This window comes from Opisthorchis viverrini (genome assembly GCF_000715545.1).
Source record: "Opisthorchis viverrini unplaced genomic scaffold opera_v5_7, whole genome shotgun sequence".
Taxonomy (NCBI): domain Eukaryota; kingdom Metazoa; phylum Platyhelminthes; class Trematoda; order Opisthorchiida; family Opisthorchiidae; genus Opisthorchis; species Opisthorchis viverrini.
In genome coordinates, this window is record NW_008751663.1 from 1887559 (window position 1) to 1913351 (window position 25793).

The 25793-nt window shown below is 41.8% G+C and overlaps 1 protein-coding gene across 1 annotated transcript in view; it reads left to right on the forward strand.

Annotated features, from left to right (window-relative positions):
- T265_00716 (hypothetical protein) overlaps positions 1 to 25793 on the forward strand; it is a gene marked incomplete at both ends in the record, with an annotated part of 218612 nt that overhangs the window by 17909 nt on the left and 174910 nt on the right. The window contains one exon of the mRNA XM_009164565.1: positions 13031 to 13064. Within this exon, the coding sequence (XP_009162829.1) occupies positions 13031 to 13064 (34 nt within the window). The remainder of the gene's footprint in view (positions 1 to 13030; positions 13065 to 25793) is intronic.

The following is a 25793-nucleotide window of genomic DNA, read 5'->3' on the forward strand; positions in this document are numbered from 1 at the left end:
ACGTGCAGCGAAGTAGCCTGTTCCGGGTCTTACACCTCAAAGACTTTTGCGCTGTTTCAGTATGCCTTAAGTACACTTGACTGCCATTCGTATACCCTTGCTTCAGCAGGGTTCCTAAACCTGTTCAGGGGTCACATGTTTTGGTTGACAGTATGCAGAGATGTGGAAATTTCAGCTGAGATTTTGACGTGCAAGTACAGAAACTATGCTGAGAAGCTGCGAAGCAAAGTACAATTTTTCCCTATTTACTGCGAATCATGGGGCGTGCCAATCTCGAGTCTTCGTGATAAGGAGCTAGTCGACATGTGAACACGTGATGTGAATTCTGTGGTGTAGAGATTAGTGACTGTATATCCTGTCTAAGTACGGGCTAACCGTACTGCTAGTCAGCCGCTCGTTGCCTAACGCCTAAACCTTGCGACTACCAGGCGGGATGTAACGGGTTTGAGGCTTACTCGAGTTTAGCTGGTGAACCTCAACTTACAAAACGAATAAGCAATCATGAATTAGACAAAACTGAAAAAGTCACTTACTTCCTTATTTTATACCCAGATGATCAGGGTGGTTAGCTAAGGATATCGTTATACTTCAGATATCTCTGGATGATAACTACACAGGAAATAGTAATGACATACTCCTACTTTCGGCAAAAAAAGCGATGTCATTTTCATATACAGACCAATCACTTATTGTATTCAAAGTCTCACCAATGGCATTTCTTGTGAGTACACAATTACGCATGTAAAAAGAGGAGCCTTGAGGCCCGGGAACACTACTGTAAATCACTGATACTAGTCAGTATGACAGTCACGTTTTAATGAAGTCAGCTTTGGATCACCTGGCTAATCCAATAGGTCGGTAGAAGGCGCGACCGGCTTCAACAAGTGATCAGAGAAAAATTGTCCCAAAACTCACTGTACTTTTGTATCAAACCAAGACCAGTAATCCACAGCAGCTGGATACATCACGCACTTGCTCTCCGCCTGAACTAGGCTGGCATTACTGTCTGGGATAATTTGAGAACATATATGCATAGGGTTCATGAGTCGATTGCCTCAGCAAAGGTGGTCGTTTCGGTTTTTTGACGTTAGTAATAATACCGGAAGAAAAATGGACATTTTTACCGGTCGTTTAAGCTCTTAGAATTCACCAGTCTGTAGACAACAAAAGTGTTGTGTGCCGACACTTTTACATTTGGTGTTTGGGAGAATTCTTTCGTGGTCAAACGTAGCAGGCTAAGCTTATCATTTCGAATCTCTGAGCAGGGTCATTTCATTTGAAAGTGCGCCACCCTCAACTTCCGCTTGTTTCACTTACTGTCCATTGACACATCCTGTTACAACATCTCTACTACATAGGCAGGTCGCTGATAATGTTATCTTTTTGTCCACAGCGATGCAGGCTCAAATATGCAGGCCCGACAATCGCCGCTTTAGCCTCTTTCATTTTTCGTAAACTCACTTTATTGTCCTAAGAAGATTAGCATTTTAATATACGAATGGCAAGTCGCTTGTCAGAGCTCGGACAAACCTGGATTTGCACGAAGTATCCACTTTTTGCTTTGTATGTGCATAGTGGAAGCTGTTTTCGACGGCAACAGTTGTACCAGGCTATACAGGTTTATTATTAGATCATGGGCAACCTCCGATGCCGTCAGTTTCCTACCAGCAAGAACAACGAAATCACGCAGCCAGTGAAAATTGACTGGAGTTTCCTACCAGCAAGAACAACGAAATCCCGCAGCCAGTGAAAGTTGACTAGTATCATTTCGAATATTTTAATTGACTACAAAAGTTCATGCAATTAATCCGATTTTCACTATGAATGCATAAAAAATAATATCAATGGAATAATTATTCTGTGACTTAGGTTGGGTGGGCTCAGTACCAGTGTTCATATTTATAAATGATCGACGTAAAATAAAACAGAATGGAAAATGGGCGTGACGAATATATAGTTTTTTCTGTCTACAGAGTGTGCACCAGTGCATTTCGTCCATTTAATCTTAAAACTTCGAAAAATCGCACTGTCGTTGTAGTTTGGACTAGGACGGTTTGATTAATGTTCTTTTGGGAGGGGAGGAGACATGCTGGTTTTCACCGTGATGGATTTGAGCTTTGGTTGCAAGTTTTGAAAGTAATAGAGATTAAATCGTCTGAACTTGTGCGTCCCTCTTAGATATTGAAATGAAGATCTAACTGGTTGGTTGTTGGTCCGTCCGTCGAGCTTGGTAGTTGGATTACAAACGTTTCATCACAAATCGAGGTGACCCATTCAACACTGCACTGACGATGTCACCTCGATTGGTGATGAAACGTTTGTAATCCAACTGCCAAGCTCGGCGAATAGGCCAACAGCCAAACAGCGCACCCGAGCTACTTACATTCCACAACATTGCTAACTGCTTATTTCACAGACTAACTAGAGATGCTAAACTGGTAGTTCCTGAGTGAAGATAAGTTCTTTAGGGTTTTACTACCCCTTCTGCACTCTTGCATCTGAGCCGTCCTCAAGGATTGTCTTTCTACCTTCAGTCCTGATATGCTTGCGTTGTTTACTTGGTATCAGCCACTTGAAGCCTAGGAATATTTGAGCCAGCCGCCCTGCTTAGCATCTTACGCCTTACTACATCCATCTGAGAGCATTTCGTATTCACACTGAAACCAATTAGTAATCTGGTTTTATTTGATGTCGTGGACGCTGAAAATGAGAAAACTTGGAGGTGGGTGATGCCCAATTGCCTTATGAGTACATCCAAACATGTCAGTTGCCGCTACTGCCACTTAATGTCACGAAAAGGAAGGATGGGTGCCTACACCTGTGGCATCACCTAAGACCAATTAATGCTCCGTTGCCTGAAGCTAATGAACCAGCAAAATCGCAGTACACATCCCAACTCATTGCCTAGACTAAGAATCTTACTCGATGAACAGAGAAGGTGTATAATCCTGTCTCCAACGTTGAATGAATGACCGTATTCGAGCTGGTGTACAGAAGCACTAATGCTGTCATCAGGCCACCCGGAAACACATCACAGTAGCGATTGCAGATATTTCGTAGTTAAACGACTGAATCTCACCGTTACAAACCGGCGTGATAGGACGGTCTTTATGTGGCCCCACATACTGCCTGCAGCATAATTAAACACTGCTTTTTTCAACAGTGATTTGTTTTTGGATGTTGTTCATTGCATTTTGATTAAAGACCAATNTTAAACACTGCTTTTTTTTAACAGTGCTATGTTTTTGGATGTTGTTCATTGCATTTTGATTAAAGACCAATTGATTTCGTCCTTTCCCAATGAAATTATCCCGAAATTGAATCTCTTTCGTAATTTTCACTTCTGATTTCGTCCCGTGCTTGGAGTCACTGTAAGCTAAAAAACCGAGAAGCGCAATGCAGCTGTCTCATCTTTATTTAGTATCACCAGCATCACACATCTCACGAAATTCAGAGAGTTTCAAACATTTGATCTTCTAGCCATTGGTTGAGCACTCAACCGTTCGACCACAGGTGCCGGGAACCAGTGTGGTTAGCTCCATTATTCCGTAATTTTCAGTGCGGTGTGGACGTCATTCCTTAACAGTAGACAGGAACATGGGTTATCCTAGATAAGATACTTAGGTGGCCCCTCAGCAATAACCTCATAAAATTAACACAATTCCGAATTCAGCGGACAGAACAAATATTGCACATGTTTTTTCTGGTCGCTCAACCAAACACATCCACCTGATTACACATCGTTTTAGCTCATTTGTGCCGAATTACTGACAATCAAACACTTATGAGCCCTCATGTGTCCGCATAAGGTTTGAATAATTCTACTCCATCAGTTTACTCTCGAACTTTATCTGACTCCCAAATATTAATTTGGCTGACCTATCAGCCACATTTATTGGCGTGACATTCGATTCGTTTATTCAGAGGATACCCTATATTTCGTTTTTTCACTCGCCCTCCATTGTTGGATATGTCTAAAGCACCAACCGGATCCCAGTAGATGGGTCGGAAACGAGCCTTTGTCTACGTCAAAATAGTGTCCTTTATTCTGATAGTGTTTGCCAAACCCATAATCGAAAAAAAACATTTGTAGATTGGGTACCGTCAACTCAGAGTATTTTTATGGGGCTCCAAAAATATCCCAATAAGGGAAGCTCATTCTCGGATTTACTTTCAACCTACACATCACGAAAGCTTCACCGGTACTATCCCCGTCAGCAAGATCAGCAAACCAGCCGTTTGACACACGGACTATCAAACCATCAGCGAAACCTCATTCGATTCACACCATTTTTTGAACTTCACGTTTTCACGATTTGATGTAAATTATTTTACTATGTCTTACTGATAGTTTCACTTCGAAATTCACTCCAATTATTCGGTGTCTGATGCATGACGCAAGAACCTAACATCCAGCGGAATCTGAAAGCATCTGGAAGACACAAACTGTAGAGGTATTTTCCCGGAGATCTAAGGTCAGTGGTATGATTCCATGAGCATATCGCCGTTACGATAGCGTTGATAGGCTTCAAAGTTTTGGCCACATGTATCCGGGAAGCGTGCCAACTTTGGTTCATTATGATAGCACGCCTGGCCGAATTCTGCTTTTGCTAATCAGTCAGCTTCGTATATATTTTCTGAATTGGTACAGTTCGTCAAGTTGAGTCCAGTGACTAATATTCGCTAACTTCAATAATTCCACTCTTCGAAAGTATACGGGAAACGAAATGCGGGATATGGAGTATATCCAGACGGCTAAAAGAAAAAAAAATAGTTTGGAAGGTGACACGAAACGGGAAAGCACTTCCGTAGCAGGGCCCCGTCAGGTGTTTATTTTCAAGGTAGAGCAATATGTTAATGGACGAAGTGAGAGAAAACGCTTTTGTATGACAAGAGCATAAAAAGTTAAATCCGGTGAGTAAACACCAGAGCCATCTTCGAGTTCAAAGCGTGGTAGACCAATGAGTACGGAAATCATATCGCAGTGGTTAACCCACCCTGCCTGGTGTATATCAGACAACCTATCTTCTGGTTGGCATACGTGTAAAAGTGGAATTCAGACGTAGCTGTCACTTCTTTCCGGTGTATCGCAGATGAGTTCGCAGCCCACGGAAAAAATTTGGCGAAATCTGCAAGAATGCGAATAAAATCTGGGACTGCTCGCTTATGGGAAGGACACTTTATCTGCCTGTCTATCAACAATTCTCTTGTTTTTATATCCTTCTCTGTCTGCATTTTCAAATCTGCCTCGGTTTTTGTCTAGATGTTTGCGTGTACGCCTCTTTTTGTCTTTGTGAATTTTTTCATAGTAACCAACTCGTTTTTCTTTGGGTGGTCGTTTGCCATTTAAACAAGAAATTGGGAAATCGAATCAAACTATGGGCGAACAACAAGCTGGAAAATTACCCAGGCTTTCAGACAAATTACCTAAGAAGACAGAGTTGTTAAATTAAATATTGGTCTTCCTCATTTTCTTTAGTTCTCACCTTGTAATTACCATATCCGTTCTGCATTTTATTCGAACATTTGGATGAGCTGATTGTTTCACGACAGCAGTATATGATATTTCCGTCACACTAAAAACTACGTACCATACTAAACGTTTGTTGAATCCTGCCTGGATCCATTGCGACTCTGACGTGAAACACAAAAACGTCCGTTTTGCATTCCGATTATACCGTGGATTTTTAATCACCCATTAGTTAGACGGGTGCTCCCCTCCGCTTTGACATTAACTTTGACTGCTGAGTGTGCTTGTAGATTTGTTCGGTTCTACAGTGCCTAACACACCCTGTGTTTTCCTAAAACCGCTTTGGACAGCCGCCGTCAGCGCGACTCAGTCACTCTGGTGGGATGGCGTGTGGAACTCGAAAAACATCTGATTGCACAGAATAGTTATTAACAATGGCGCCATGGCTTAGTGACGGTTGATCAAGCTAACTAAACTGGAAGTGAAGTTATTGAAATCCATGGGCGGTTGGCCAGGAGATAATCTATATGAAATCGTAGAAGCATGGGTATTTTCGTCAGCAATAAAATAAGCGAACTTACGACGAATCCAGCGAAAATCAAAACTGCCTTTCAGAATGTGAGCACGGGTGTAATAACGACGAGAATGGAAACAAGCGTGACGTTACATCGAATTCCTGATTTTATGAGGTGGATTACGGTGGTTGACAAAGCGAGCAAGGGAAGCAAGCAATATCCTAGGTGAACTCTATGCATTGAGTGAGTGGCCTTTCGGAGAGCAATTTAACGACTATCTAGGCCGATCCCACGTGTTTCTGGGGCACTTCGGCCTCGAAGAATTACGAAATGAGTTGTGACATCTCATTTTTCGAGCATAACCCTCACTTCAGTGGCAGGTCAAGAAGCAAACACAAGTGCGTGGAGGGCACCTATTGAATAGTTTGCCCGGCGTGAGACGATATTTACTTATTGATACGTGGGTCTTTTTATGTCGTAAGATTGGCTGTTTCAAGAGCGGATTTTCTAAAGAATTTAGATGGTATTTTGCTAACAATAGATAAGGTACAAAGAAACACTTCTGTTACTGCTGGAGCAGACTGAGTTAAGACCCCAAGAATGACGGGTAACATGGTAAAGTTTGTTCCTGAGTGTTGTCGTAAAACAGCGTAGTGAGAATGTATATTAGTGCGGGTTTTGACAAAAGGCCGTGTTAGTGTACCGTCCGAGTAGCCAAGTGGCAGATGGACCAGCCTTCTGTATCACATGCTCCTCTACAGGGCAAATCGTGCAATTTTTAAGTAGTAGTATTTCGCTTAAATTACACTGTAAGATTGTGGCTTAGAGCCAATAGTGTGACTGCAGTGAGCGGTGACAACACGTAACATTTAGTAGTCATTGTAGTATACCGGGGAAACCCGCTCAGTCTTCCCAATAAACAGGCAGACTAAAATAGGTTCAGTTCGGTTGCCTGTATCCACACTGACTAGATATTGAAATCCTGAGCCTTGAGAATGAAATTAATTGCTTTCAATACCCAACATGAATAGCTGTTTCAGGTTAGGTTCTAGAGTGACATTTGTAACACAATAAGTTGAATGGTGGTCATACAAAATTGCACGAGTTTTCGAGTCGCAATCTCTCAACCACAGACTAGAAATCGATATAATGCAGCAGTGATAAAGATATACAGCGGGGGGTACACATCTATAAACGTGGAATCAAATAGTGGAAAGCTAGTTTCGATTTAGTGGGTGCGTCAACGTCAAAATCATTAGTCCACAGTGGGAGTCAGCATACCTCTGCGTTGTACTTCGTCAGTGGTCAATCAAGCTGCGTGAGAACTTCACAGGTTTGATTAAGGGGAAATGAATTTTTCGGATGATCTGACCCAAGTCGAATCTTAACACAAAATACTGTCATCGACAACCACTTAGGTTTCAATCACGCCAACTGCTTTCGTTCAACGGGTAGTCAAACACCATTCTGAAAACTTTTCCAAGGACTTTTTCGGAAACGTCGGAAAATTATTTGAATTCCGGCTCAGTCCGTACTATCAGCGATAAACTGATGAATGATAGGAGGTGGAGCTTGTCAGATTTAGCCGATATTTTCTGAGTTCGAACCCGACATATTTACGGTGTGGCCGGGATTTCCGAAAATCGCGTTTCATTACCACAGTGCAAACGAATTTAATTGATCTCTGACGTTCCAAACGTTATTGATGAGTGGAGAGTGGCTTCCACTGGAATATTTTAATGATAATGTAGTCTGATAATAACAATATCCGGTCGTGATGCCGAAAGAAGTTTACCGGAAATTGAAAGCACGTTCGATCCTCCAGATGAAGCTAATAATGTCCCAGCTGCTTTGACGTTACCTATCAGATTACTCCAAAACGAGAAAAATCACTGACCGTCTTCATGGGTACGGAGTTCAGAACATGGAATAAGCACATACAAGAGGGACACTACTGGAACGACAAACTGTTCGGAAGGGGCTGTATGTCAGACTCACTTTTCCTCCAAAAGAGTTCTTCTACCGGTTCAAACATCGGTCACTTCTCACAAACAATCACATTGTGCCTCAAGAAGACCAGAAAAATCAACCTGCTAACTATATGCGAACTTCTCACAACAGTAAATGAAGCATAAATTACAGTAAACTTTTAAAAAGAAAGCTAGATCTCGACGATCAGGTGATTTCGCTTGCCGAGTGGTACCGACTCTATATCTTATCGGAAGGCAAGTCAATAATGTACCTGAGGTTTATTAGCTTGTTGGATGAGCCGTACGGCTGCATGTTTGGTGCCTAATAGGGTTGGAAAAGTTATTTAATGTTACTGAACTATTTTGTATGGTGCAATGCTTTCAGGTGACCAGTGCTCCTCTTCTCCAGATTCGGCCAAGCTTGTTTGCCTGTGTGTGTTCTTATCCTAATAGGATCATTGCTTCTGGTCCCTTGAATCGATGACTTGACTCCTTTGGGACTACTTTGTATGGAATAAAACGTGAATAGAGTGGTTGAATCCAAATGATTGCTAATAAGTCCACAACAGACGTTTAATTTAACCACAGTGATTAGTTCATAATTAATCCGTTTGGGCTAATTTCAAGGAATGTGCTTCTATCCCATCCTGAACAGAACCTGAAATAAGGGAAATCAGTTTGCACGTCCCAAAGCACAGTGAAATATGAGAGCCAAAAGACGGGAATACCTCACAGCGCGGAGCTGAATATACTCGAATTCCGTCGATATTGACAATGGCATGTCATTTCTATTGCGTTGATAAACCTGGGAGTAGCGTCTATCGAAGACCGAATGGCAGCGTTTCGTAACTCCCTTTGTGTTTGCCAGTAAATATGAGGGTAAAATAGGGCTTCCATTGAAATGACGGAGCTAATGGAAAGTGCGACTTCAGGAGACCAGAACGATGGTTCTAACGGTCAGGAGAGCAAACTGTCCTCTGGTAGGTTGTATGACACCTGATTGAAACGGGCTAGTCAGTGATCGCATCAACTACTCCGATTAATTTGTTTGTGGTACCTGGATGAGACGCCATCGTTGTGTAAAAATCGATTTTTTATCCAACTGTCGCTCCCATCACAGAAAAGCATAATCATGAGAACATTCTTATGTACTTTTTATCCATAAATCATTTGATTGGAGGTACGGAAACCGGCTAGAATAAAATTTCGTGTAATCCATCAATTCTAAAATGTCTCTTCAAAATTTTGATGAGCAAGGCATGGACCGGATGCCTAGACAATGGCAGGTCAAGTCAGATAATATTGCTGTTGACTACATTTCATTCTGACAAAGCCCGGTCCTCAGTCATGTGCAAACCTATACTGCAGCTTAAATCTAGCCCTGTGATTATTTACTCAAAGCAAGCATTGACTCAAACAAATGTGTTTGCTTTGAATAATAAAATCATAGGCGTAAACTGACAGCATTTATCATCCTCTGTTGGATGGAGTGTTCATAATGTCACCGTTATCTCCTGATGCAGCTGATAAAGTTGTCAGCATAGTGAAAAATGTACATACTGTTTAAAACAATTTCGGAAAATCCTCAATCACAGCCAGAACTATTCATCATCTTTTCACTAGAAGCAAAGTGTGATAATGAATAGAATTTCTTAGATTCGCATGATTCGGATTCCCCTGTAGTTAAATAAAAAGCTACATACGTCTCTGAGAGTTTTAAAAAGGGTAAACATGTAGGTATGGTGAAAAAGAAACGTTATGTAAGTGAGTTATGTCCAGTTGTGAAACTCGTACTTACTTGAATTTCGGTTTGTCTACATTGTATAGCAATCGGCTTGGTCATTTTTGATCCAACGACTATTTAACTTTGTAGGGTTTCTGCTTATTTGCTTGAGTCCTTCATTGATTATATTTCCTAATGAATAAATCATAGTTAGCTTGTTGATATGTATATATCTTCTAGTCCCGAAGTCTGTCGAAGTACGCAGGTTGTAGTGATGTCAGAGGTGTCATCACTTCCTAGTTCCTACAACTAGCTTCGCTTAGTTTGTCCAGTAAATCCACATTTACTATACTGAAATTGCGCAATCATTCCGCTTAGGCGGCTACCACCTGCGTCAATTGCCAGGTTTACGACCTTAACCCACATCAGGTCATATTGTATTCAAATTTGTGCAACTGTCACACTGCACACAATGAATAGTTATGCGACTCGGCCCAACAGCACACATGCGCATAGGACAGGAAGTCAACCAAACTCCACAAGTCCACGGACAATTAAGGAGCACGTGTAGCAGCTATACTGCGGAGCAGACATGTCCCGTTTACGGACCTTCTCGTAGAAACTCTGACCACTGTTATGTTTTCCGTCATGGGCTGAAAATACTTTCGGAATGACTATCTTCCTGTATTTCCGCCCTCAAAATGAAGTCATTTACGTGTACCATGCATGCTTTGTTTCAATCAGAAACAAATGGTTCGGAGGAGCGTCTTGTCCACACATTCAATTTATGAGAATTGTTCTGGGAAAACGGGGGTGGAACACCTGAGCACATATTGTACGCCCTTAAAACTGCATTATACAAAGCGAATGCCTAGGAACCGGTAACAATATAAGGGTGCAAGCTCCGTTTTCAGCCAGGACATATGCTTCCGAAGAACATATTGGCATATTTTCATTTCCTCACATTAAAAACATCGGCAAAAAATTTCATCGTCGAGTGCTCAGTATATACTCACGAGTGCAAAGACTACGGTCATTCGATTAAGTAGCAATTGCTGTAACGTCATCTCTTTTTACCCAGCGTTTTCCCATGTCTTTTTGGCTCAAATCATGGCCGAGAAAACATGAGTGCCCATACACCACTCTTCCCAACCTATTGAGCTAGAGATGTATCAAATTATGGTGCGTAATTGGGGCTAAAATAATTATTACGATGTCAACAGAGTGGCCAACATTCACAAGAAAGATAGGCCTCAAACAAAGGGCACAACTGACGCTTGAGATTGATTTCGGGAATAACTGTTATAGTTGGGCCTTTGAATAGAAATGTGGGCGTAAACACACTGAAGACCGCAAATAAAACGGTACCATTGTAGCTTACCATTTGTGTCCCACGGTTGAGATGTAGCCCCGCAGTTATCCACAAAACAGCTCACGGGGATATTCAGACTTATTTTGCAAAACCAGTCTATGCGATCTGCGTAAAAGTGATCAGCTTCTTTACGATCGGACAAAAATGAAGTGATCAGCTCTTTCTTCAAGCAACTTCAGCTTCCCCTCATTCGTTTTCTGCATGCTGGTGTGTTCACCAGACGAGGAGAGCGTTTTACCAGAACATTTATGAACATGTTCCGTCCTGGCTGGCAAAAGACCAGCTCCTATACTCATCCACTATGTACAACAAACCAGTTTATTTCTCAGGATGTCCTTATGAAACTGTTAGCCTAACAAGGTTAGAGATGATGGATATCTTACGATTCGTGAACAAGGGAGCAAGTAACTGTTCCAATCAGTTAATCGCGGCACAAAGTTTGAGCTATTTTCTGGCGAATACAATTCACATGGTGAGTTCAGCCGCTGATCCTTGCTGAATTCCGGTCTCAGTGCTCCTGATTATCCCTGGAAGTAAGCTTTAAGTCAACTGTTTGCGAAATGTGTAAGGCAACATGCAATCAATTATGAATCACTTATTTACGAAGCATCTAATTGTACTTAATGAATAGGTAAGGCAAATTGTAGACCCTCTGTTTTGATGGCCACTACATAATCTACTTGCAACTCCGCGTCATTCAACGCACAATTTTTAGGCATCCAGCACTGAGGATCGTGGTCTTTCACTAACTCTAATACTGATAAGTTGTTCCCTCCCCATATGACTCTCGACTACCTCATTTCTTTGTGCGTTCTCAGGCGAACTATACAGCATCTTGCCTCAGTCGGAATCAGGTGCTAACCCTGAAAGCATAATCTGAAAGCCTGCTAGATTCGAAAGTCGTTGTCTGTTTAAAGATATCTGAACAAAGGGTGCAGCGAACAATACTGACTTTCCGTGACTATCACCAGTTAAACACAACATGAATTTGTCGTCTGAGGGGGGATCAGTAAATAACCGATGGATATAAACGGTGTGTATACGTATGTACATCTGCCGGTTGTTTACTAAACTCGTCTGGAGCGATGGCTTGCCGGTCTGTTTCAAATAATTACGAGCTGATTGAGAACGTGTATTCAAATGCAGATAACCAAATGTCGCGTGTGCTATAAGTCGTATGCAGTCGTTCTCGGGGTGGAGCAAAGCTCGTAGGTGGATGCCACGTTGTGTGTTGTATTCAGAACCACATGAATGGCCTTAGATGCAGGCAGTTGCTGAACAAACAGCGTTCTGACGTTTGAAAACGTCTGCCAAACATGGCCAAATAGTGGCGAAATATGCTCATTTGCATGCCACTTTTGTCGGAAGACTCAGCTGGAACGCAGCTGGATATCTCGTTTATGATATTCACTTGCTAGGGTTCAGGTGAGTCTTCCGTCAAGAATAAATTATGTGAATGAGTTCGTGAAATGTGGGTTCAGTTAGAAGATGAGGTTGACGGAAACTCTGGGACTGCGCCTACCTGATGAGCCCCAAGAAGAGCGAAACCGGTCGTGCGCTGTCGAAGTGCTTTCAATAAACTTATGGGTAATGTATTGCGTCTATACAATTGTCAACTATCGTTTTTCAAACTTCATAATATTCTCGATGATTCAAGGGTGTGAGACTGGAGTATGGAATAGAAAAAACAGGTGTAGCTGAAACAGCCTTTCGGCTCATGAGATTTTCAGGAATCACTGATGAATCCGTCAAAGCGGGTACAAAATAGGCTGGAATATATGAACCGCCAAAGTTGTGCGAATCCGGTCTATCACTGAAATCCTTCCTTGGTATATCTGACATTTCATATGATAATGAGGTCATATGATTTGCCGGCTTGCTAGGATAAGTAAGAAGAGAAGTGGTGACACTAAGTTCACTGGAAATTGTCATATTCAAAGAACCTAAACTGATCTCTCTGGATGTCTTTTTATTTTTCAGAACTGTGCGCCCAAATAAACCACGGATTGAGTCTGTGAGTTGACTGAGTATGGGGACACAGGCCCCGGTATCTCTGACTCAAACCAAACCAGCTGTTGCTGCTTGATGGAGTGTTCCACCAAGAAACTGTGTCATCTTGAGGTCCCCGCTTGGTCCGATAAATGAGTAAACTTGTTACATAGTCCAATTACATGATAGTTTACAATCTGTTGTGACTAAGTAGACAACATTTTATGGTGACATAAACCAATGCCAAAACTGTCGTTAGTTCCTGCCGCTAAGTTCATCCAGTATCCAGGTAGAATTTGTACACAAAAGGCAGTCAAATATCAGTAAGAAGCAGAAGGGAATTATTCAACGCAGTATAGAGAAACCATATACGGAATGGTTGATACCTTCATTTTTACAGTTATGTCCCACATAATCAGGAACGACACATAGATCAAGGTACAAATGAGAGTTGTCCATCACCGAAAAGAAACCTGCATATTGCACTCTTCTATTTAAAGGGGATTGAATTAAAGCATTTCCTAGGAGAGGACCGAGGCACATTGGTCACCTCACATATAACGTCACAAATTTATGCATGAGTTCCGGTTCTACCCATACCTTTAGGGAAAAATTCCTGAATTTCCCTTCAGCTTTCACGCGCATTCGTTCGCCTGCTTGTCGTGGGTAACCTATTTTAAACACACGGAAGACGCTTTCTGTTCGTGTCGTTGGAAAAGGAATCCTATCTCCAGCGCTATCACATCACACGTGGCCAAGAAGGACTACCTCAAATAGGAAGGAAGAAGGCATTTTCCCGTGTAATCTAGCCGTAAGCTTATGTTCACCTGCATGTAGGTTCGCAATATATTCATACTGATGACAATCGCAGAAACCAACCTCTTCTAACCGCCTTCACGAGCTCCCGGTTTCGTAGTATCCAACCTTCAGCCGGCATGGATCAGATGTCCAAATCATTTCAAGCTATATACAATGCCTCGTTGATCGTCCGCTCTTACCCTTCTTGGTAACAGCTTCGAAGGCTTAAATAGCACTGTTCACGTCTTAATGAAGACTGCTTCAAATCAAGTTAAATAATTCACTGGATATTTGCATAGACCTGAGTTGTTGTTAGATATCGCAGTGTTACCCACACATACTGGAGCAAGACAAGTCTGCTGATGAGTAAGAAACACGAACGTTTTAGACGAATGATTCTTCGTGTAAGCCAAATTTGTATTCAAATGAGTATAGTTCCCTAGAGTCTCCGGTACTTACAAATTGGATATCAGACTCCAATCGTATTTACTGTATAAAGCTCTCATCGGGATGAAAGTTTATAATTTTAAGCAAAGCCATCGAGTTAAACGGTTGAACTGGATTTATTGCACTGTTGAACAAGGGTCCCAAAAATACGTCTGGCTGTATCCTAAATGAAAGGGCATTCAAGTAACACTGTGGGGCCGAATATGAGCAGGACTAAACGCCAGGGAATACATGTTCAGGCAACTGCCACCAGTAAAATTACGAACAGCTTAAGAAAACGTCGGAAGATCATATGCACTCAAAAAGCAGCATGAAAATCACCGGTGATAACGATCCAACTACTCACTTTGAACCTTACTCTTCCGATGCTCAAGGTCTGGGGATATTCATGGGGAGTTGTATTATTGAGACAGTGTGCGATTACTTATGATAGTTAATTTGACCAATAGATAAACTTCCATGAAAGGTATTCGACAGGCATGATGACGATGGCCTCCAAAATAACGCATTGAGATTTCGATAATAGCAACGGTATCCCTAACGAATCAGCTGATAACAGGTAAGTTCTTGTTAGCAATTGTGGCCGCGTAAGTGATTTGTGCCTGGTTGTCTTGCCTCTCAAATCTCGAGGGTCAAAATGCTATCGGGACGTTCTTTTACAGACATTGAGTACGCGGACAATATTGCTCCATTTGGTTCAGTTGTTTCAAAAATAAAAATCATTTTAAACAAAACAAATTATCCTGCCGCACTCTTTGGCGTTCGTTTCACACCCGCATAGTGCGAAGTTTTTCCCCGGGACTGGGTGGGATCAAAGTAAAACCTCATGCCTGTAGATGAACCAATCGACGTGGCAGATACATTGTTTACTTGGGTAGTTGTATAAGCTCTGGTGGACTGGCTGGAGATGAGATTACTTCTCGAATCGGGAGTGCCAGGAAGGTCTTTCCAACCTCCCTAAGGAGTCGACGTGACATCAGTTTGTCTGTCAAGGCCAGTGTTTACACTGTGGTAGTGCGATGCATACCGCTTCATAGATCAGAGACGTGGCCTATACACACAGAGGAAATAGAAAAGTTATCAGTGTTTGAACACTCGTGTCCGCAAACCTTTAGTTGGGTCTGGTGAGAATATCGGATAAGAAACGCGAAACGGTTTTTCAAGAAAGACTTCTCCCACCACAGGTTGATTACTCACGCTTCATATGTTACTCTGGACATGTACTCCAAATACCATTGCATTATCTGCCTTGTAGAGCTTTCTTTCTCGCCGCTCTGTGCCGATGGGAAGCAAATAAGGGGTGTGATCTGTCAACGAAGTATAAAATCACTAAGCAGTAAGCCAAGTCATGTCAACAACTGCTGCCTCCCTGAATGGGCGCCCAGAAAGTCGTTAACTACACTGGAGAAAATGACCCAATCACGCAGTCACTGGCGCTCTTTCATAAAAGCCATCGACCTCAAAGAGTAGCTCTCCAGTTCCCGAACTAACTGAACATGCCGTCAGTTCCAAAGCTTGGCTGTATCTCCAATGCTCTCCCACTCAGGTGCTTTGAAATGTAGTAGCTGGAAACAATGTACCAATGGTAAATGGTTCATAGCTGACAAAATGATTGACAGGCTGATTGATTTGTGGCTTGATTGATCGATTGTTTGATTGGTTGATAAGTTGCCGCTTCTAGTTACGAAATGGGGTCATGGTATGCAGAACAGCCTACCTTAATTGAAAGCAACGCCGTAGCACAGGTAGCTTTCGGTGGATTACTGCTACATAGTTTAGTTAAGTCCTATACATCGGGGATTAGTGAATTTAACTTTCTTGCGGAATATTAAGAACGCATATGAGTGAGTCTCAGATATGTATTAGCCGTGCCTCTCGAGCAGTGCATTGTGTTTTCCCATGGTTCACCCCCAAGGCTCGAACTGTTCAAGGCTGATTTCAAAGGCCGACCGCATTTCTTGCTTTTTGGCATCTTAAAGCATGTGGATCATCCCAGACTTTGATAAGAAGTGATCTCGACAAGACTGCCGACTCATCCCCACATGTGCTGGACGATATTTCCAGCTGGTCACTAGCGAGGGAGATACTACTACTAATTGTCAAGCGTTGTGTTTTCCGTTGAAACTGAAGCCTGATGCAGAAAACTAATATGGTGGTCTGTCCACTGTCGACATCAGCTGAAAGGAATCTCATAATTATGATTACTCGGTGTGAAAAGATTTGTGTAAATGCCCCGAATAATGTAATCTGTCATGAGGTTATCCGTTCAGTCTCTCCGGTGGCAGTCGGACGCTTTCTGTAGTCCTCTTTTTTCAATTTTTCACCAATTCTAAACTATGGACAACATGTCTCATCCCCCACTTACTAACTTGGAGACCTGCGTTCTGAAGCAGATGCAGTGCAGTTCTCGAGAAGCCTCAGATGAAATGCCCGATTGCAGAGAATAAACGCCTTTCACCGGATCGCCGAGGTTGCTGTAGAGATCTTAAATACGCAAGCTCGACCTCAAGAAGAGAAGTCTTGACTAGAATTCAAGAGCTTATTGCCCTTAGCTGTGGGTAAGGGCTCATAATCTTAAGGCGTTCACTTCAAGTAATCCACTCTTCAGGAAACTGTTGTGTTTGCACTTACGTGACCCTATGACAATTTCGATCAAGCTAAACAACAACTGTGGTTCTATCGTCTATGCTTTTCTTAAGTGAACAGCTAAGGATTTGGAGTCGCTACTTTTCTGACGAGATTAAATCACTCTCGAATACTGACTAGAAGATAAAGATAACCGTGCGTTTTGGATTTAGATATTGTACGGATGAAGCTAAGTGGAAAATTTAAGGAGATTACAAACTTATCATGCGCCATACTGAATATCTGACAACTAAATCGTGTTAGTCGATCAGCATTGAATAAAACACTGAGAATCTACGCATAAGTGTAGATCTGCCTCGGGTTTACAGCAACACTACACGCTTTATAAGACAGAACTACGTCGAAATGCCTCTTGTATGGAGACAGACGGGGAATGTCACCAATGCGTTTCACCAAGATCAGACGATCAGATGAGGCGCTGTATCATTTCTTATCACACTCTTCTGGATGCGAACAAATTGTCCCACCTTGCTCACAGGGAATTAAAACTGGCCAACAGTAATCGCCCGCACAAGTCCTAGTCAATAAAATCAATGTAGCAACACTCCAACACCCTTTCCACGAATAATATGCCTTTTAACGCGCAGATTTGGTAAGATGCCTGCCTACTGAGTTAAACAGTGTTGTTGAGCGTTCACATAGGTTTAAATAAGTGCTACAACGTTAGGATTTGAGTGCTTCAACTTAAACGTCTTGATAGGTCAAAATAATACTTCAGTCGGCTTGTACTGTGTGGGGAGCAGAAATTTCCTGAAACAATGTGTCTGTTATGGAATCACTCGTTCCAAGTAATGCGCAACCATGTTCAATAATGGTGTATCTAGATAAAGGTGAACGTCAATTGCTCGTTCATGTTGGGCTTTTAAAAATTAAGCAGACATACTGATGATCACCTGGCATGAAAAAGCTTTTTGCGAACTAGACGCCGAGAATGAGTGAATGATCAAGCGTTTTGTCGCGATTGTCTGATTGCTGAGACTGATAAGCAATAATGATATCGTAGCCAGATGATCGTTGATGAAAAGCCGGAATGATCAGGATTTCATAATGGTTTTGGTGATTCTATTGTTCTGTTTTCGATAGCACAATGATTTCACAAGCAAATTGTCAGCCCGAACATTTGTATTGGCTATGGTATAAAGAAAAATTATTAAAGAATCACAACCTCAGTGTTCAAAGCTGCCATGGGATTTAGGGGAGAATTTAGAGTGCAGCGCCAAACTGGGCGATTTCCACGTGCTGATGAGCAGTTGAAAGTGTAAAATAAAGTATACATGGAATGCCAACGACATGCTTACTATAGGTACCATGGTCCGTGACCATACTGTTCTTGCATGACCAGAGTGTATAGCAGGTTTCCGAGGGCTTGTGACAGTTTTTCTGGAATTTGCTCCTCCTCTGATTCAATCTGAAGAATGTCTTTTTGTCCATGGTGTGAGTCTTCGTTCATTTTTGTCGGTATCAATTTGATCACGACCTCAAGCGAAGAATCGGGGATGCGTGAACATGGAAGGCATTCATAAAAGTATTTGATCGTTAGCTGAAACCAGTTCTGTGTCGGTGACAAAAATCAAGTTGCGTTGTTCCGAGTCATGCAGGCATCATTTTGGCCATGATATGGGTGTAGAACAACGCAGATTTTCCGCTTTGGAAATGCTGAACAAGGTGAAATGGAGAAGGTTGTGCATTTTCACACCAGGTTTCTGTTGATAGCCTGGGTTTTGACGGTAAAATTTCACATAGTAAGGTGAGAATTTCAATGAAGGCAGTGAGATAGAATTAGGGGCGAAATGAGTTTGCGTGTAAGCTCACAAACCTGCAGCCTCTTTCTGTAGAAGATTCTTGAGTCAAGACTGTACCGATTTAGGTATATCATTCGAGTCTTATACGCACATATTTTCAAACCCCTTTTGGTTATGAGTAGCTATCCGTAACATTGCTCGTTTGGGGAAGTCCACAACTATTGGGCCAGCTTTCGATGTGGTAAACCATTCATGACGGGAATGTGTCAAGACGCTAAACATGCCTTACGAGCCTTCGGTAGACGCTTGAGTTACCACGCGCAAATCATCTGTATGCTTGTTCACACCCGTGTTAGAAGCCGGAGAATTGTAAGCATGTGTTGGCTGTCCGGCGCAAAACGATGCACGAGTGGTTGGTGAACATTGAAAATCTTAAATGGCAAGACAGTCTCTATTCACCTAAACTATCAAGCGACAACAGCGTATCACCTTCACACGCAGTGTAGACAAGCCCTCGGATAAGACCAGTTGAATTGCCCTGTTCAACGCTCTTTGAATTTTTAACCATCCGTAAAACAGCCCTCAGCTCGGAATACGTAATGGATTTTAATGTCATGAGCTGAGTTTGGCATGCGTGTCTTTTTGTCGTGTTGCAATATTTGCTCGCCCCAAGTAGAACAAACCACATGGTCACTTTGTTTTTTTTGTGTGGGTTCATTTATCTTTGTGCTACCCACCAGTCTCATCAATGCCAGTATGTAAAAATGGCATTAAGTGGCTGAGGATTTTGGAGCCCGACCGGGCTCTTTTACAAATGCGCCCATTTGTTGAGAATATTTTTAAGTGAATTTCCTCTAAAAGGGACCTTCCGTTTAAGAATATTGAAGAATTTTCACTAAGATTCGAAGGGGAACTAAGACGGTCAGGCACATTTACCGACCGAAAAGCCGCATTTTCAAAGCAGAAAAGAAAGCTTCAATGCTGCAAGTGTGCGGCGTTGAAATGGAATTTGGAAAACGAGAGCCGCAGGGGAATGCATGCTAATCACCGCAAACTACTTGACAAAAATAATTGTTGTCAGAAAAAAAGTTCACTGGCAATTGTAAATAGCAGCCTTCACTGGAGCGAATAGTTTAAGCCGGATCATGGGACTCAAAATCCAAGATTGACTGATGGTGGCAATATGGCAATATGGATTATCGGAACGGTGTTGTTTTCAGTTGCAAACCGGAATACTAATGGTTGAAAACTCAATAAAAACTAGTGCGATGTAAACTGTCGATGATTCCCTCAAGGGAGGAGACAGTTGTAGTTTTATTCTGTCTGCAAATACTGAGTTTAACTGCAGTATGATACAGTCTTCCAGCAAACTTTCCCCTCCCCTCACCGAACAACAATAAATGTGAAAAGCGGAAATGTTAAAACCGAGCTATGTTGATGAGACAGACGATTGCAAAGTTTTAATGAAACGGTTTTTCTGCAATAAAAACCGCTTCCAAACACGGTGTGTATAATCAAGCGAACCCTCTTGGGAGCAACGATTTTAGTTTATAATTCGGTGGTTGTAACACATGGCACAAAATATTTTATTGCCTTTAACGTTCTGTCTGCAGCCGAAATTTAGTAGTTCTGCAACTTTTCATTCGCAACGTCGCAATTTTCTGGTTGTACGCGTGTGATTTGAGGAAGGAATAATCATGGTCGAGCGCGCCACAGATACAGTGTTTGTTTTCTTCGGTATAATTCCGAAGTTTTCGACAAAAAATTATAAATCAAGGAAACGTTTCCATCTAGATTTCATAAACGAAACCTAGCCAGTTCGCCGGCAGATTGGTGGATCTGTTACAGAGTAAGCGCTGCAAGCCCTCGTAGTTGATACATTTATGATCAGCCGAAAAACACCAGCATTTTTGTTATACTGTCTAATTTTAGGGGTAAAATGCCGTATGTGCGGGACGATGGTAAAGGTGATGAGCTGCTGTCCCCAAAATAAATTTTGTTATGTTTTCATACAATGCGGAACAAGACGAAAAACGTGGTCTTCTTAGGTATATATGGAAAGTTGGTGTGGCACCTCTTCACAAGGAGATACGGTGCATCAAAGGGCTGAAACATTCCTATCTGGGACGAAAGGGGCTACTAACCTGCTAATCCACTAGATAGCTCAATTACTGAACTTTTTGATAGGTACCTCCCTAGTTAGCAAAATACCAGGTGCGGTCATCATGAGGCCCGTTATGTCTGTTTTACGTCCCAAAGATATTTTAGGTTTCTGGTCTCATCTAGTCAATATTTTGGCTCGTGAATCTTTAGGAGTTCGATGAATTGAGAGAAATCTTCTAGATTGCGCTCTCCCAAACGCTGATCCCCAAATGTTTCCCTCCGCTAGTTAGCGGCATTACTCAGACTTCTAGCCAAATCCTGTGTTTACGCGTTGCTGGCAAAGCTTCCCACGCAAGCTCAATTAGATTCTCCCCGTTCTAGGTGAAATATGCCGTCGATAAACAGAATGACATTTGCTAAGATGAACAGCGCTGATGTCACCAAAACCTTTTTGAGGAAGCTGCATGATGTTCGCAACTGAATCTGTTCAGTACAGCAAACTTTGAACGTAGGCCTCACAAATCAATTCAAGAAGGTTGTACCTTAGACCTGGTTGGCCTTCCCGATTATTCTTGAAGATGTTACAAGAAGAATGCAAGAAGATATGTTTTCGCTCACCAAGAGATGTTTTTCCTATTGAGAGACAGAACAGAGTTCATCTACATGGTCTGATAAGCTCCTGTGAATTGCGCTAGTGAGCGTGTTAGTAATTCGTCTACACGTATGACTAGACCCCTTGACTAAGGGTCCAAACACCCACAAACTCCTTACAAAACTAAATACAATAATCATTTATCAGAAGAGTGAAATTCCTTGCCGAATCTCCTGCAACCCTTCTCACCAGAGTAAAAAGCAGTTTCCAGTGTGTGTGTTGTCCGGGTGTAGATTTAATCCGATTAATTCAGCATGCCTACAGGATGTGTGCGTGCAATTACAAGCGGGTGAACACCACTCAGGAATTTTCAAGCATGACTTAGATACGAATGTTGGACATTTAGATTTTATTTAGATGGAACCAGACAGATGAAAAAAAACGAATCCACACGCATATGAGCTTTCAGTATTGCCGCCCGAAATTTGATTCTTTGAAAATACGATACATTGCAAGCAACCGTTACTGGCGCACTTAACTCTGACGCTGTGTTGAAAATTGACGAGTATTTATTCTCAGAAACGTGTCTAGAATTACATGCAAAAGCACAGGTAAAACAATCTCATGTCGCTTGTGAATAACCGGAATGTCCGCTTTTGAGAGACAGGTAATGTTGAAAAAAAATCGTTCAGCTGTAACACCCTTTCTTAGTGCTTAGTTGCCATGCCATCCGAAGGAAGCATAAGGGCTGAGATACTGCCAGGTTACCCAAGTCTAGACAGGGAAAGTCGAGAGTCAGAGGTCGGGTTCGAACCATGGTCCTTCCGGTCAGTGAAGTCGCTAACTAATCACTTGAGCTAATGCGCTATAATATACATATATTATATGGAAAAACAAAAATAATGAGATGATGCCCGTACCCCAAATTTGATCCAAACGTCCTGAAAAACAACTTCTTGTGTAGCGATTTTGCACTCCCACAGCATCACATACACTTTCTTAAAATACCAGCTTTGTCGTCTGCAAAACTTCTTGTTCTGTTATAAGTCAAGTAGCTACAATTATGTGTGCTTGCATTTCTCTATCCAGAAATTCCATCCAGATCAATGAGTATCCCTAATAGATGTAGGCTTCCTCAATCATGTGTATAAAACCTAATATGAAACACGAGGAAGACGTGACTTCCACTCAAGTAAGAATTCTGGGCGTGTAGAGTTTTATCAGTTCCACTAGTTTTCCACGTCAATGATATGACTTTTGCAATGACATAAAGACTTTGATCCAGTTTTAAATGCAGCAGCTTTATTTTACAAACATACGTTTACATACATAAGGACACAAAGCTTTCATCCCTGCGTGATGAAGACGAATTTGTGAACCAGTAAAAGGAATTCGTGCTAGTAAGAAAGCCTCGAGGTATTTGAACAGTCCAAGTACCTTCATCCTTCAGCATATGTTGAGGCGGTTTGTAGGTAAATCCATACTCTCTCAGGCCACGGTGGACACATCAGGCAACCAATTATTCTTTTTGTTATGGAAACCTTCACTCGACCAAGACCCGGTTGAGAGACACCATTCCCTGATTGCGTAGTTGCCAACCGTGCCAGCCAACGTCGTGTTGACTGATAAGGTCGGAATGTATACATTTCTAGTTGCCTTGTTGCTGGATATGAATTACACATTTGTGGCACGTAAAAACATACCGCTCGAAGCGAGACTGAATGCAAGTAGGAGTACCTAAATGTCTTCACCCACGCAATGACAAAGAAAGTTTACAGCAGTACATTGTTAAAATGTGAGTCAATTAGGATCACGGATTCCTGCTAATATGATGCATTTCTCAGAGTGTTAAGAACCATTTTTGTCGGTTATTCTATGTTACCTCTCATCCTCCCGGATCGCCGAGCTGGACGGTTTAGTTTTTGACTGATTCTTTAGCAGTACATATAGTTAAAATGGAACCCACATAATGGCTGGTTTTCTGTAGCTTGTGAAGGTCGTGGAAATGCTGGGTGCTTAGAGGGCAGGGGATATCTAACTCTTGTCACCGAATGCGAATATAAAGCTGGGCAAATGCAAATCTGCAGTTACGACCTTGAGAATGCGAATATAAAGCTGGGCAAATGCAACTCTGTAGTTACGACCTTGCTTATTACGTTTTGCGGCTCCTTAAAACGCAAGCTTATTCGGACATGAGTCGAGTTGCCGCCTTTGTGAAACGGTGTACCAGATTTTCCAACAGAATCGAAGCAGGACAGCTAGAATCTGAGTCGCTATGTGGGAGTCTAAGCTCGCATTTTTAAGTTTTAAACGATGGTCCTTTGCTGAACTGTTTGGTAGCTCGTGAAATACTGGTGTCATAGGAACGCATCTGAAATACCAGTGAAAGCGACACCAATAGGAATTCATGAATTCTACGTGTACATTCGAGAAAACTACTGGTGATTAGGTCCCTGCAGGCAGAAATATTGTGCTCAGACAGTATTTTAGACTCTTCTTTGCCAACGAAAAAAGAATTAAATCGTGCTATTTGTAAGCAAATAAAGGAATCACCACCACCGGATGTGATGGACTCTTTTCCATCCACTGTCAGCATCTCAGGATGTCAAAAGCCAGCTGATGTATAAATAAAACATTCCAACTGACCCTTGTATGCCCAAATCTATGGCATAAGCTGCATGGAGTGAGATTTATTGCAATAGCTTTGTTTGTTTCCTGAATTCTCAAAATAAAACGGTTTTCACAAATATTTAACGGTCTGGGAAACTGACCCTTGTATGCCCAAATCTATGGCCTATGCTGCATGTAGTGAGATTTATTGCAATAGCTTTGTTTGCATTCTAAATTCTCAAAATAAAGCGGTTTCCACAAATATTTAACGGTCTGGAGTGGCCTAGCAGACCACTGTACATTTTCTGATGAAACAGAGTGCGCTTCTCTCCCACTCTTACTTAATAATGAAAAAGTGAAGGACAGTCAGTCAGTCAGTCATATTGTTACAGAAATTGTCATAAGCCTCATCACCTGTTTTCAAATGCCCGGAATCGGATCGTATCGACAAGTAAGCGGGATTCACGAAAATCCTGATTTATTCCGTTAAAGTGTTCATTCGGATTTACTCAATTTTCAGTGGAACCACAAAGTTTGTCAACCTTATCTATCATTGGGTGTATTTTGTAGGAGCCCTACATAGGCGGAGTAATTTGAATTAATGAATGCGTTGGAGACGATATCAACTGCGAAGATGACAGATAATCAATTATTCATCCTCACATAAATCCGTTTATCAAATTAGCCAGTCTTCTCTCAGCCTGCCTGTGTCGCTTCAATTGTGTCACAACATCATGACCATAAGGAAAACTCACTGACCACCAACCCTTTGCAAACATTCGTACAATGTGTGAAATGCACGATAAGTGAAGACCTTTCCGTCTCCCAGGGACATAAAATAATGCCCGGTTCTATGAGTATTAATTGTTGGAAATCTTATTAGTGTGCGTCACATTTGGTTGAAAAGCCGATGTCACAGATAAGGACCATGCCGTCCAGTTCCCATATTTGCTGCACACGACTAATATTGATTCCAGAGACTATCGGAATTTAGTTACGTAATCTGAAGCTCTGTATTCAATCGGAAATTTTATGACATGTTAACTTTCACTGGTCTGATTCCACCCTATTTTGAAGGATTATTTTAATGTTTAGACGTGATGCACTACTCATAAGGTCGCTGAAAATTCTCTTACATCTCACAACCGGTTTTAGCCTTCTCAGGGCTAATCAGGTAGACTCAGTCTACAAGTTTTTCCCAGACTTATGTTTTAACCGAAATCAAATTGCACGAACCTAGCTGAATACACATATTTGCACTCTCGTTTTCTAAGCTTAGAAATATCACAAACGAGAGATTCAACTGGGTTCCAGATGAGTCTCTCGCAAAACCAAATTGATATGCAAATAAATGTACTTCTCTAGTTTTAATGTTATCTCGTCCGTTTTACTCCGGGACACACTGACCCGCGTACCCTTTCCCTTTTCAACGAACTATCGCTGCTCACCAGTTGTTTCGCTTTTCACCCACTCTAGAGCAATTACTTGTTGCACGAGCTGCTTTGATTTTCGTTCTACAATGCAAAAAACTATTCGACTGTAAGAAGCACCTTACTGTGACACTTAGCAAAGGATGTCTGATGTGAAAATATCAAAAATGCCTACTAGTTATGAGTTCTTTTCCCTTCGAGAGTAGAAGTTCTCTTCCCTATGTAGCAGAAAATCATTCGCTCAGAAATGCTCAAGGTTACTGCTTAACGCGTGCCACCGGTAGATTCCTATCCCCTCCAAAATCACATCTTATAGCCCATGGATAGCGAAACCACGGTGTAAGCGAATGCTACTACTACTACTACTACTAATAATAATAATAATA